Source organism: Cornus florida, unplaced genomic scaffold (genome assembly GCF_030987335.1).
Source record: "Cornus florida cultivar Cherokee Brave unplaced genomic scaffold, ASM3098733v1 CherokeeBrave_3.0.0_Hap2_Chr11, whole genome shotgun sequence".
In the NCBI taxonomy this organism is placed as follows: Eukaryota; Viridiplantae; Streptophyta; class Magnoliopsida; order Cornales; family Cornaceae; genus Cornus; species Cornus florida.
This window is the reverse complement of record NW_026775581.1, coordinates 127,880,894-127,894,603: the sequence shown is the minus strand read 5'-3', so window position 1 is coordinate 127,894,603 and position 13,710 is coordinate 127,880,894. Positions and strand designations below refer to the sequence as shown.

General features: G+C 40.3%; 1 protein-coding gene across 2 annotated transcripts in view; it reads right to left on the bottom strand.

The window, feature by feature from the left end:
- Positions 1–1,282: 1,282 nt before the first annotated feature.
- LOC132284709 (protein MICRORCHIDIA 2-like) overlaps positions 1,283–13,710 on the bottom strand; it is a 31,936-nt gene continuing 19,508 nt past the window's right edge. The window contains exons 15-19 of one of the 2 annotated variants that reach the window (XR_009472336.1): positions 12,462–12,732; positions 11,383–11,471; positions 2,154–2,326; positions 1,925–1,967; positions 1,577–1,664 (exon numbers count right to left, since the gene is read on the bottom strand). Coding sequence is in view for 1 of the 2 variants with exons in the window: in XM_059786835.1 (XP_059642818.1) it covers positions 1,551–1,664; positions 1,925–1,967; positions 11,383–11,471; positions 12,462–12,732 (517 nt within the window). In the remaining variant the exon portion in view is untranslated. Of the gene's footprint in view, positions 1,665–1,924; positions 1,968–2,153; positions 2,327–11,382; positions 11,472–12,461; positions 12,733–13,710 lie in introns of both variants that reach the window. The other variant, XM_059786835.1, reaches the window with a different exon arrangement.

The window sequence follows — 13,710 nt, the reverse complement described above, 5'->3', positions numbered from 1 at the left end:
AACAGAAATAATGGTTTTGTATTAAAAGGAAAGCATAAAAGTAGATTTAGAATGTGGTTATATAAAAAGTGCGGAAGAATTTTCTCACTCATATAGAGGGTATATATATATGATATTATAAAATAAGAGATGATAAATTAATGAATGGAAGAATTTACTTATCATTTTCTTTATAAAAAAAAAAGATAAATAAGGTAGTGCAATTGGAAAAAAAGTAGAATGTGCCTCCTTTTAACAAAGAATAATTCATGTTCCTGTAACTCATCTTATGTAAGAGTAATTATTCACTGCAACAGAGTTATATATGAGTAATTATTCACTGCAAAAAACTTTGGTAGAGTAATTAACAAACGTTCTTGAAAATTCCTTTCTTTTAAAGTTATCATGAAAGTTTGTTTCTTCATGACAAAAGTAATGAATTATTTATTTATTTATGAGGCATTGGATTAAAATGGACTCTTAGATAAATGAAAAGTCTCATTTTAACTATCTTTCATATTAATAGTAGTCAATAGAACAGTTCATTATTCTTCTAATGAGAAAAGGCTCTCTCACGGTAACTTTACACTTTTTTTTGTGGAACGTAAAAGTGCTTTTGAAGGATAATTGTGACATTTCATTTTTAAAAAAATAGTCCTAAAATTGAAAATGAAATTGAAATCCCAAATAAGTACAATGTAGCTGAAAACAGAAGATAACCTCGGTGTTGAATTTAGCGAACACCAAATAAATTAATAAACACAACATTTTTAACCAATGGGACTAGGACTACTAGCTATTTCAGGTGGCCATTCACTGGAATTACATTGCAGATGAATTAGTGCCTCCTTTGCACTTTGGTCGACTCCCTGTATTTACTAATCTAACTTTTAACATTTCTTTGCCTTGTAAGAAAAATAAAAATTCGCTTGAATATAGGTAAGTATTACTTTTTACGCTTATCCAATAAACCATTCAACACCCAATTTGATGTCAAAACATTACTCTCTTTACATGGCTAATTCAAGATGGAAAATCTAACTTCAAAGCTAATCTATAGAAATATAAACCCTTTTTTTTCTTTTTCTTTTTCTTTTTTCATTCTCTAATAAGTTGACTATCCAGCAATTCATTCTTATGTATTTCGCCTATAACTATTCTCACATTAAAACATCACAAAGTATTCAAGCTTGGCTTGATTCTAATTACGTGAACCTCGTACAAGTTTGTTAATGAGACAAGTTTTTCCATTGACGGTGACTCAATGAGCAGTCTGCATATTTTTCATCTTTAAGCAACCAGGTTAGTCCGATGAACAACAAACTTGTAATACAAAACATTTGAAAGAGACTAAACTAAGGTTTTCAGTAGGGGAATTGAACGAAACTAATGTTAGAAAACATCACAACGTGTCCCAAGATGCCCATGTCAGCAAAATAAGCGATTTGCTAAATGGTACATCACTTGAGTGAGGGCTTTACATATCAAAACAAGGAACTGCTGATATAATAAGGTGGTGTCACAATCCTGTATAATGGGATCCAGATATGTCGAGACAAAGACGTGGTTTATCAAACCTTTTCTGTTGGCTTCATGATCTTTTGCTTTCTCTTACTTTCCAGGTGTGACGAAAGTTGAGAACACTTCCTTTTGATTTCCTCCAACTCATTCTCTAATTCTTCAATCTATCATTCCAACAGCAGGAACAAAACGAGTATATTATTTACTGACACCCCAAAATCGTTTGTAACGTGTAAGAGTTATGTATCCCAAACATGCCATTAACATTTAAAACACAATTTTACCCACTGTCCACTAGGGGCCTTATAGCATAGTGGTACTTCCTCACCTTCTAAAGTAGAAGATCGAGGGTTCGAGTTGGACAAAAGTGAGTGTTTGAGTGTGTTTCTTGCCAATGAAAAATAAATAAATAAAATTTACCCACCGTCTGTTTTAACACGTTCTCTTTTTTAATGTGTTCCTCGCACCTGTAGACAAGGATAAAAGTGATTATCAGTGAAGTTAAAAAGAATTTGGAGAAGGAACATAAAAAGATCAGGCGCAGGAAAAGGAAAAGGAAATCTTTGCAATACAATGGTCATAAACCACAATCCTCCCTTCCTTTAATTGCATAGAACTCTATATGGAGAGACAACGAGAAGTGAAAAGCCTACCTATGATAAATCGGATCTAGGTGACTCACTCCTAATAAGGAACAACTTCAGGCAGCAATAATCTTCAGCCATTTGATTTAGCCATGCTATATTTTTTCTTTTTCTTCCTTTTGTTGCGTAATACACCCAACTCACACACACTGCACTTACATTGGTATTCTCGAAATACACTACTGCAATAACTCAATAAATCACTGTTTCATTTAAACAATTTAGACAGGAATGCTAGTGATACTAATGATTTTACTACAAACAAAAAATAGAAACAGCGACAAAAATGGAATTCCATAAACATTACTTCACTTGCATTGGTACCATTTGTTTTTTTTCCTGTTTTGGCAGGTATGATACACACACAACTGCACTTACACAAGTAATTTGGAAATACGCTATTCAATAATTCAAGTTGTGTGCAGTTTCATTTCAGGAATTTAGACAAAAGGATTACGAATTAGAAATATGGAGAAAAGTAATGGAAATATAAGGGCTAAGAATTAGTAAAGACTAAGAATATTTTTTTTTTTGATAAATAAAAAATTTTATAAAAAAAAAACATTCCAAGGGGGAGCGGAACCCAAGAACAATACAAAAAGGCACTCAATCCTTCAAAGAGGCCAAAAAATCAACAATATCCTCCAAAGATCTATGATCTCTCCCTAAAACCCAACAAAAAAGAGTGGATATAATCGAGAATTTAAGCACCGAAATCGACATCGCCTTTCCTTCAAAATATCTCATATTCCTTTCAAGCCAAATGCACCACCATACACAAAGCGGTGTAGCCCTCCACGCACTGTGAGTCCCCACAGGGCAACCTCTCCAAGCCTCAATCAACCCTCTTGTAGATCTAGGCATAACCCAATAAAGCCCAAATAAGCCAAGCATCAAATCCCAACACTCTCTAGCCACATAGCAATGAATGAGAAGGTGATCCACTGATTCCTCATTACGAAGGCACATAAAACAACGATTGATCACCACTTGGCTTCTCCTTCGCAAATTATCCTGGGTTAGGATCTTACCCAAAACCGAAGACCACACAAAGAAAGCCACCTTGAGAGGAGCCTCGGAGCGCCAAACAGACTTCCAAGGAAAACGAACATCAGGATCAAATGAGAGACACTTGAAGAAGGACCTCACCTCAAAACGCCCATGAGAGTTTGCTACCCAAGACCAACAGTCCGAATCCTCCTCCACAATCCTTTGGCGATAAAGCAGCTCCAAGAAGCGAATGACCTCCTCGATCTCCCAATCCTGAAAGTGACGCCTGAATCGAACATCCCAAACCAGTCTCCCATTATCAAGATGATAACAGTTGACCACCATGGCCTGCCTATCCGAAGCAATCCTGTAGAGCTGAGGAAAAGCGAGAGCGAGAGGAACATCTCCACACCACACATCCTCCCAGAAGCAAATCCTCCTCCCATCTCTAAGACGAAATCGAATGTGTTTAGAGAATTCATCCCAACCCTTCCGAATCACTTTCCAGACCCCTACCCCCCGAGGATCCCGCACTTCCAAGGAACTCCACCCTCCTCTCAATTCCCCAAAACGACACGCCACAACCCTCCTCCAAAGTCAATGTCTCTCCACACCAAATCTCCACAACCATTTCCCGAGAAGGGCCTTATTAAATGGCACCAATCTACGGAGACCCAACCCACCATTCCGAATAGGCCTGCAAACCTGATCCCATCGCACCAAATGGAACTTAAACTCTTCAGCTCTACCTCCCCAAAGAAAATTACGCTGCAACCTCTCAATCCTCTCCGCAACTGAAGAGGGAATTTGAAAAAGAGAGATAAAGTAAGTGGGGAGGCAAGAGAGGGTGCTCTTAATCAGAGTGACCCTGCCGCCCTTGGAAAGATACTGCTTCTTCCAACCCGCTAGCCTTCTTTCAAATCTGTCCACCACTGGGTCCCAAATTCCTACACATCTCGAAGGAGCACCCAGAGGCAAACCTAAGTAAGAAATGGGAAATGACCCAGTCCTACAACCAAGAATGTCAGCAAACATCTCAATCTCAGGGACCTCCCAAACCGGCACCAAAACACTCTTGCCCACATTCACCTTAAGGCCGGAGACAACTTGAAACCAAATCAAAACACATCTCAAATATCTAATCTGGGACACATTCGCATCACAAAGAACTAAAGTATCATCAGCAAACATCAAATGAGAGATCTCCAACTGAGAAGCAACATCCCTGCCCACCCGGAAGCCCCTCAAAAAACCCAAATCTGAAGCCTTTCTCATCAATCTACTAAGGGCCTCCATCACAAACAAGAACAAGAAGGGAGAGAGAGGATCCCCTTGTCTCAAGCCCCTTGAGCTAGAGAAAAAACCGGAAGGAGCACCATTAACAAGAATCGAAAACCGAGCACTGGAAATGCAAAAGTGAATCCATCTCCTCCACCTATCACCGAACCCCATCCTCTCCATCAGATAGAGAAAGAAGCTCCAACTCACATGGTCATATGCCTTCTCTATGTCCAGCTTACACAGAACACCTGGGACCCCACTACGCAGTCTGGAGTCCACGCACTCGCTTGCAATAAGAACTGAATCCAAAATCTGACGACCACCGACAAAAGCAATTTGAGAATCCGAAATGATGCCATCCATAACTTTCCTCAGTCTAGAAGCTAGCACCTTGGCTATCAACTTATAGATACAACCCACCAAACTAATAGGGCGAAAGTCCCTAACATCCAACGCCCCCCCTTTTTTCGGAATAAGGGTAATGAACGTGGCATTCAAGCTTTTCTCAAACGAACCCCGGGAATGGAAAGCATGAAGAGTGCCCATCACCTCCCCTTTGACCACCTCCCAACACTCCAAAAGAAATTTCATGGTAAAACCATCGGGACCTGGGGCTTTATCCCCATTACAACTCTTCAAAGAAAACAGAACTTCCTCCTCAGAAAAAGGCAACTCCAAACTCAAGCACTCCTCCTCAGAAATAGAGTCAAACTGTAACCCTTCAAGCAAAGGTCTCCACTCAACAGTCTCTGTGAACAGCTTCTCAAAGAACTCTGAAAATTCTTTGCAGATCTCTTCTTCCTTACAAAAAACAACCCCTTCAACCTGAATCCTCCCTATGTGATTGCCTCTTCTATGAGCATTGGCGAATCTGTGGAAAAATTTAGTATTTCTATCTCCCTCCTTAAGCCACAAGGCTCGAGATTTTTGCCTTCACGAGATCTCCTCCATGATTGCAATCTCAGTAAACTCCGCCTTACACTCTGCCCTCCTAATCTTCAAAGCCTCCACCAAATCCCCTTGACCCTCCATCCGGTCAATAGCCACAATCTCAGCTAAAACCCGATTTTTCCTCCATTCCAGATTCCCAAAGACCTCTTTATTCCAAGTCTTAAGGTTCACCTTTAAAAGACGCAATTTGCCTGCGAGCACATGACTGGGGGTGCCGGCCACACCATACCCCTCCCACCAAAGACGGACCCTCTCCAGAAATCCCTCAGCCCGCAGCCACATATTCTCGAATCTGAAAGGAGAACGTCTACTACACAGTCCCCCACAATCTAACATCAACGGAACATGGTCAGAGATAGGACGTGCTAAAGTAGTCTGGACAACATCAGAGAACCTCTCCTCCCACTCCCCTGACACCAAGAATCTGTCAATCCGAGAGAGGGTAGGGGGAGAGCGGCCACTTGACCAAGTAAACGGACCTCCAACCAAGGGCAAATCAATCAGCCCAAACTCATCAATAAACTCCGAGAAAGCCTCCATATCAGACGACCACCTACCTCCCGTTGACCTCTCAAACGGAGAACGAACAACATTGAAGTCCCCTCCAATACACCAAGGCAAACACCATTGACTTCGAATCTCCCCCAATTCCTCCCAAAGCAAGTGGCGCTCACCGTCCTCTGAAGGACCATAAACACCCGAAAGAATCCAATGAACTCCATCCTCAACTAAAGCAAGAATGCAAGAAACAGAGAAACGCCCAACCTTAGCATCCACTTTAGACACCCATCTGTTGTCCCACAAGATCAAAATGCCCCCCGAGGAGCCAATAGCATCCAAAGCAACCCACTCCACAAATCGCGCCCCCCCCCCCCCAAAGACTCCTCACAATCCTATCAGACATCGAAGCCAGTTTAGTCTCCTGGAGACACACCACATGACCCCTACTTTTACTAATAACCGACTTCACCACTTTCCTTCTAACCGGATCATTGAGACCCCGGACATTCCATGAGAGAATTTGTAGCTTCATAGGGAAACACTTGTAAAAGCAAATCCTCCCCTCCTTCCACCACCTCTCCCTCCAGATATGGATCCCCTATTCCTTCTTTCGTATGTGATAACATCATTGGGACTTTGCAACATTGTCTCCCCTCTCTCCTCCTACCGCTCCACCTTATCACTCACCTTTACCTTAAAATGAGAACTGAGGACATCATTAAACAAACACATCGCCTCATCCACCCTGCCTTCAAAAGAAACACCCAACAAAGGGCCCACTTCCAAGCCCTTCTCCCTCACCCACTCCTCCTCAAGGTCATTCACTCCAACCTCAGTCGAGTTACTAACCCAATTCTCCCCTGGTGGAACAACAGCCAAAGGGACAACCAAATTCACTGCTTGTTCCAAATCTTCCCATGGAATCATGCCCGAGTCCCCATCAAGGGATGAACCTGCAGCTCCCTCCCAATCATCAAGAACTGAAGAAGAATGCGAACAATATCGTGAAACAGGCTCCTCCTCTGTCAAAACATCTCCTGAATCAGAAAGAAAGCCTTTTAAAGCCAAGTGGTCCCGTAACTCCTTCAATAGAATAGAGGCTGTTTCATCATCCAACTTTACCTTCACATCCCGACCAATACAAACCGTAATTCCCTCACCCATACCTTCACTTCGCCGAGAGAAACCAAGCCTATAACCAGAATCACCAACATGCCTTCCAGCCAAAACCGAGTCCTTCTCAATCACCGGTGCCAAGGATTGAGAAACCGTGTCAGTCCCACCCATCACCCGATCCAGTGAAGTCATCGACCCCCCCAAAGAAGGAGAAGAAGTAGAAGGAGAGCACAACTTAGGAGGAGAGGAGTCAGAGGGAACTGAAACTGAAAACATACCCGGATCGAACCCTGACTGTGAAGATGCCACCCATTTCTGTTTATCTTTCCTTGACCACTTTTTGCGAAGAGCGGGAAGAATAATTTTCTTCTTGGGCAACCGACGTCTCAGTACCGGATCCTTCACTCGTCGATCAACCTTGACATTCGCAGATAACAACCCGGCAGCACAGGAATCTCTGTCATCACTCATTGATACCAAGGGCTCAAACCTATTACACAGAAACCCAGATCCACAACTCGGCCCACTCTTCAACCCCGAAAGTCCACCAACAGAATCATCTCTAGAAGAATGGGCGCTCGGCCCACCAGCCACCTCATAAGAGACTTGCCCACCACAATTCAATTCCAAAGAATCTGACAGAGGCCTTTTAGCAGTAAGCCTATTAGGCCCAACAAGCGGCCCAACAGACCCAGGCAAAACATTATAAGAAACAAGGGCCCCATTCTCAAAACCACCATAAAGCCCATCTGAGTGGGGAGCCGAATTTGAATAGATCGTGGGTACAGTTGTTCTCCATTGGGAACGGGCAAAGCCTGAGCGCCAACCACGTGGAAAAGCTGGAACCCTCCCCCTCCCACGCGCCTGCTGAGCGTGGAAGCCACCTTGTCGTCTTGTTTGATCTCGCTGCTGCGCAAAAGGTCTACGACTATTTCCGGCGAGACCTCTACCCCACTGCAACTTCCGAGACGCTACCTGCCATCGGCGATCCGACAAAAAGGAAAGCCCATCCTTGCGATTCTGATTGTAAATCCTTTTAAAACACTCCGAATTGCGAATCCATAAGTCTTCACTCCATTCCTTCCATGCCTGGAACTCAGCCATACCTTTTTTCCCCATGGATTCCCACCTCAACCATACTTTCTCCTTAAGCAAGTGCGAACCATCCCCGCCTTCCAGGCTATCAGTCGTCGGAACAAGCTCAGGATGCTTCTCCTCCCAAACAAACACCTTATAGCAGAACTGGTCATCATGAATGAACACAAACGGAGGATAAACCTTCCCATCAGAGACAGTGATTCGGACTCTTTCAGCATCCAAAGCTTCATCGGCATCCACCCAAATGAACCCACCACAAAGATCACCAACTGTCACAAACAGAGCATGGCTCCAAAGGTGGAGAGGAAGACCGTTCAGCGTCACCTTTTTCAGACCCTGCTCTTTCAACACCTCCGAGCACCCTACCCTAAAATTCCAAGCTTCCAGAGAGAGAGAAGCCGTTCCCCAGTCACGGCGACCCCTCTTGAGAACTCGAGAAGCTTCCGTCGAGGAAGGAAACCGGAAAAGCAATAAAGAATCCGGCAGAGACGAGACCATCACACCAGAGGAGACCTTCCAAGCACGCGAAGCCCAGGCAGCAATTTGAGCCCCATCACCCACTTCCTTATCAAATTTTCCAACCAGACACGACCGAAGGTCTTCTCTTCTTCTTCGTACCGAATCATCATCCAAGAAAATAGATGGGCCTCTATACGGATTTGCAGATCTAGCAGATCCACCTTGGAACAAGTGAGGCAATCTAGCAACCTCCAAGAACGAGCGCATGACAGAAAAGAAAAACCAAACCAGACCAGCAATACACACCAACCACGAACCACAGACCCAACAGAGAGAGCGAAAAGCGAAAGAAAAATAGCAAATCTTGCAACATCACTTCTCTAATCCCATCCCTTTCAACATCGATACAACATCGCTTCCTCTTTCTTACAGTGAGGGTTTTCAATAGATCTCTCTATCAAATCTCTCTTTGGGTCCCAATGTCTCAATCCCATTTGATTTTGAATTGTTATTGTTATATTATCTTTTTATGAGGCTATTGAATTAACATTATGTAAAGACTAAGAATATAAATAATGTTAATTCAATAGCCTCATAAAAAGATAATATAACAATAACAATTCAAAATCAAAGGATTACTCAGAATAATCGTTTTCAATACTTGGATCTGTGATGTTGTGGCCCGAATTTGGTTCCAGGTTGTGTTGCGACCCGATGATTGACATGGTTTTTGCTTGCGGGTCATGGACCCTGTTTAGAACTCTCTTAGCCTAATATATAAGGGTGTTTATGATTTGAAGTGGGATATTGAGAAACACTGAAAATCCCAAAAAAGAAAGCGATAGCTAGGGTTTGGGGGCTGAAACTTGAAATCTCATGATGTTCGCATAGTGAAACCTTTCGTCGGATTTTCATTGCGGACATGGACACAATGTGGGTCGAACCACATTAAGTCTTTGTGTTCTTTGTGTGTGGTGTGTTTATTTTCTGTCATATTTCGTGATTGTTTCATGATCAATAATACAAAAAGATGGTTCCCTTGATGATAATGTTACTAACAGGATTAGAGTATTATAGACAAAATGGAGACAGGTTAACAGTATCAAACAAGTTGGAAGAATTTTTTTATAGGAAGTTTATTGGGATGCAGTCTTATATAGAGGAGAGTGCTGGGCATTAAAGAAGAAACAAGGACAATGCATTGATGAATTGAGCATGTTGAGATGGATGATAAGAGTGACTAAAATAGATAGGTTTACTATTCAAAGTGTGAGGGAGAGATTAGGATAACACCTATTAGTGACAAAAAAAGAGAACACAAGTGATATGGACACATGTAACATAGACCGGCAAATGCACCAGTGAGAAAAGGACGATTAGTTTGCATAGAATGTAAGAGACAACAAGGCCAACCAAACTAACTTGGGATGAAGTAATTAAGAAAGACATTAACAAATTAAATATAAGAGGAGACATGGTGTGCCATAGAATTGAAAATGAGAATTCATGTGGTACCCCATTCCTTTGGGATATAGGCAAGGGTGCTGCTGATGAGGATGATAAATTCAAGAATTTAGACAAGAATGCTAGTTATCTTCCAAAATTTTGTATCTTGTGAATTATTTAACTCTTGCACACTTCCGCTTGATCCTCAAACAATGATGATATAATGGATGATCATTACTGCTAATTTTTTACAACAAACAAAAGGTATAAACGGCCAGAAATATGGAGTTCCATATGGGCAGAAATATCTAATGATTATTTCACGATTTGGTACTAAGCCATTCTTCAGACAAACTAAACACAGCTAACGTTTACACTTAGTGCGCTGCTGATTAGTGATTATGGGATTTAAGAGTCAGAAAATCTAAATTTAAGTGTTATGGTTAGACCTATAAGTTAAAACCATTGAAAAGTTTACCATAATCTTTTTTTTCTCCAACTGAAGTTAACCATAATGTTAACATATATGATGCATAATGTTAACATATATGATGCATTTACATAAATCAGAAAAATTAAATAAATTTGCCTACAATGCTAAAAACTCCAACATTCGCAAGGAGTTGAGTTCAAATCTCGCAGTTATTTTGTGCAAAATAATACGAAAAGTTAGATTTGTCTACAATCTTCCCTCCCAGTGCCCGGCGTAGGTAGGACAAACTCACACGCACTGATAGTGCTTCTTTTTTTTTTTTTTTTTTTTTTTTTTTTTCAACTTACTAATTTAATTACATCAAATAACTATTTTCTTCCACTAATAGTTAACATTGAATCTTCATCAAGGCTTGGTAGAAGCGATGCCAATGCCCTTGATATTGTGTGCACACCTTCACTTACATGCCTAAAGGCTAAAGTTAATTTTATGTTTACATATATTCATATCATATTATATCTCAATATGAAACAGGCATCACTGTGCACGATTTAGCTTGTTTTTCTAAATCTAAAAATGATTTCCTAGAATAGTGAGTTAAAGAATGCTTTCACGACAATTTAATCAATAAGTTTACTGTTTTTTATTAATAATTTGTATTCTAAATAGGATACAAATAGTAAGACATTAAAAAATGCAATCCATGTAATGAATGTTCGGAAACTTGATGGTGCTTTTTTCTCTTCTTCTTCTTCTTTTTTTTTTTTTTTTGTTTTTTGTTTTTTTTTGCTCGTTCTGAACTTTTATGCGTCTTTAGCAACAGTGTGCCAGAGATATGTTTGAATTAAGAAACAAACCCAAAGAAAACCTGAAGCTTCAAATGATACAATAAGGGTGTTCAAATAATAATAACTGAAGAGCTAGAAAAATCCCGGACTGCTAAGTTTATGGTTTAAGAATTACCTGATGAATAGTTCGATGTTCTCGTCACATATCTGACCAATTGATGTGAACCCTGAACCATCCACAGGTGCCATTTCTCGAACAGACCCCTGCAAATAATGCCATTAAAACATGAACAACAAATAACCTGCAATATGAAAAATGCATTCACAGGCGCAAATTTGAAAATTCCCTTGGGGAATATTAGTCAAAAAAATATTCTTTTGCCTTTGTATTGGGGTGTCTTCTACCTTTTCTGTTTTCTAACTGGAGGTAATGTCTCTGCTGAGAAATGTAATTATTGTATGATTTTCCATTGAAGTCCCAGAATCAAACAACCAAACCACTTGGTCACATGACCAGACAAGTTAGGAGTGAAGACTGGATCAATTGTGCCAACAATTAACAGCTCAAAAACTGTACCAAGGAACTGCTTAAGAATGTGTAATGCCAATAATTTCTAACAATTTCAGAATACGTAACATGAATGACCAATCACATGACATGTAACTTCAAGTGTGTGCTCGAGCATCACTGCCCGCACGTGATTACAAGAAACAAGCTGAGTGGCGCTTGTTTTGGGAGCCACCAAGCAAGCCTTCCAATAAGGGCAACCTCAAGCACACGCACACAATGAAGCAAGAATCGTAAGCAACGAGACATAATCAATGGGCTGCGTGGGTTTCAGTAAAAGCAATAATTGGCACCAAGTCAGTCTACAATTATATGGGGTGGAACATAAAGCTACAAACTATGGGACTAGAGTCTCATCTGGCTGATCCTCCAGCCTCCATTAATAGTGTTCTGATCACTACAAACCTGACTGGATAAACAACCTCTACATTTTGACAAGAATAATTCACACAGAGAATACGAAAAATATAAACATTCACCATATTTAAAAGAGATGCCATCAACAGCATGGCAAGTGTGACAAGCAACATGACACTGGGCCATGAAAAAGAGCACCAGTATACCTAGGCATCTGATGATGGCAGGCAGTTTAATCAAGTCTATGTTTTCCAATTTACTAATGGCTACCAAAAAGCAGCAAATGATGCATAGATATGGTAGGACAAAGGATAATATGTAACACTTACAGATTCAATCCCAATGACAGGCTGAACAAGGGGTGAATCATCACAGAAATTAGGTCTGCGGTGGATTCCAGGTGGTGCATCACTTGGATTTTGTCCCAGATTAGCAGCAAGACCAATGATAGGTTGCTCGTGGTCATTATTTTTTTTGGCTTGACCAATAGGAAACTGCTGTACATTTGTATCAAGTTCAACAGGAGGTTGAACAGCACATTCCTTTTGTATTTTGCTGGTACCTGGACGCTGGTATCCTATTAAGTGGCAGTGGTCATTCCTGTGTTGTCCAGAAAAAAATTTATTAAGTCGCAACTCTCTTAAAACTAATCAATTGAATCTTGATATAAAGAAAGAAATCCTCATCTCTATTAAGAACAGAAAATAACATATTACAACCATGGCATTAAGTTGAACATAAAAGAAAAACAATGAAAATGCACGATAGCCCATAAGTTGCCACCAACCATGATGACTAAAAGATATTTCTGGAGCCGAGTAATAGAAACATTTATGCCTCCATCAATCTAAGTGCTAAACATCTAATGAAGAGTCATCCTCAGCAAACGAGGTGTCTAAACCATAGGTGATGTCACATAGGAAGAGTAAACAAACAATATGGTATATATATATATATATATATATATATTGATAAGTAAACAAACAGTATGGTATATTAACACAGATGATAGGCAACATCTCTAATAGATGTCATACATTATGTCATTCAACACATCCCAATGGTTAATAGCAAAGGTTTAAGTTTGATAACCATTTATATACAAATGGAGCTAACAAAGCATGGGTAGGAACACTTGTTTAGGTGGGTCCATACACGCACACTGACATGCATATGATATGGCACATGTTTTAGTGCACACATCAACTAAGGCCAGGGCTTTTGAGGGACAACATATGGGACTCATGGCACAAATTTCAAAGGAAAATCATGTGCGCAACAATTGCTAAAAAAATAAAAATAAACTATATTTATTTTAAATTATAATTGACCAAACCATAAATTTGACCCAAGTCCGTTCAATTTTAAATTAGTGATGGTGGATCCTTATTGTTAGAGAGTCGTATTTTATGTTATTTTATATTTTTGCTCGGGGTGACTTAGTCTTTTCTTTCTTTTTAGTTAGTCAGACTTTAGGGCATATTTATTTTGTATTCTAAAGATTGTAGATCTTCGTACAATTGAGAATATACACAATATCTTCTTCTTCTTTTCTGTTTGCATAAATCTTTACACTCA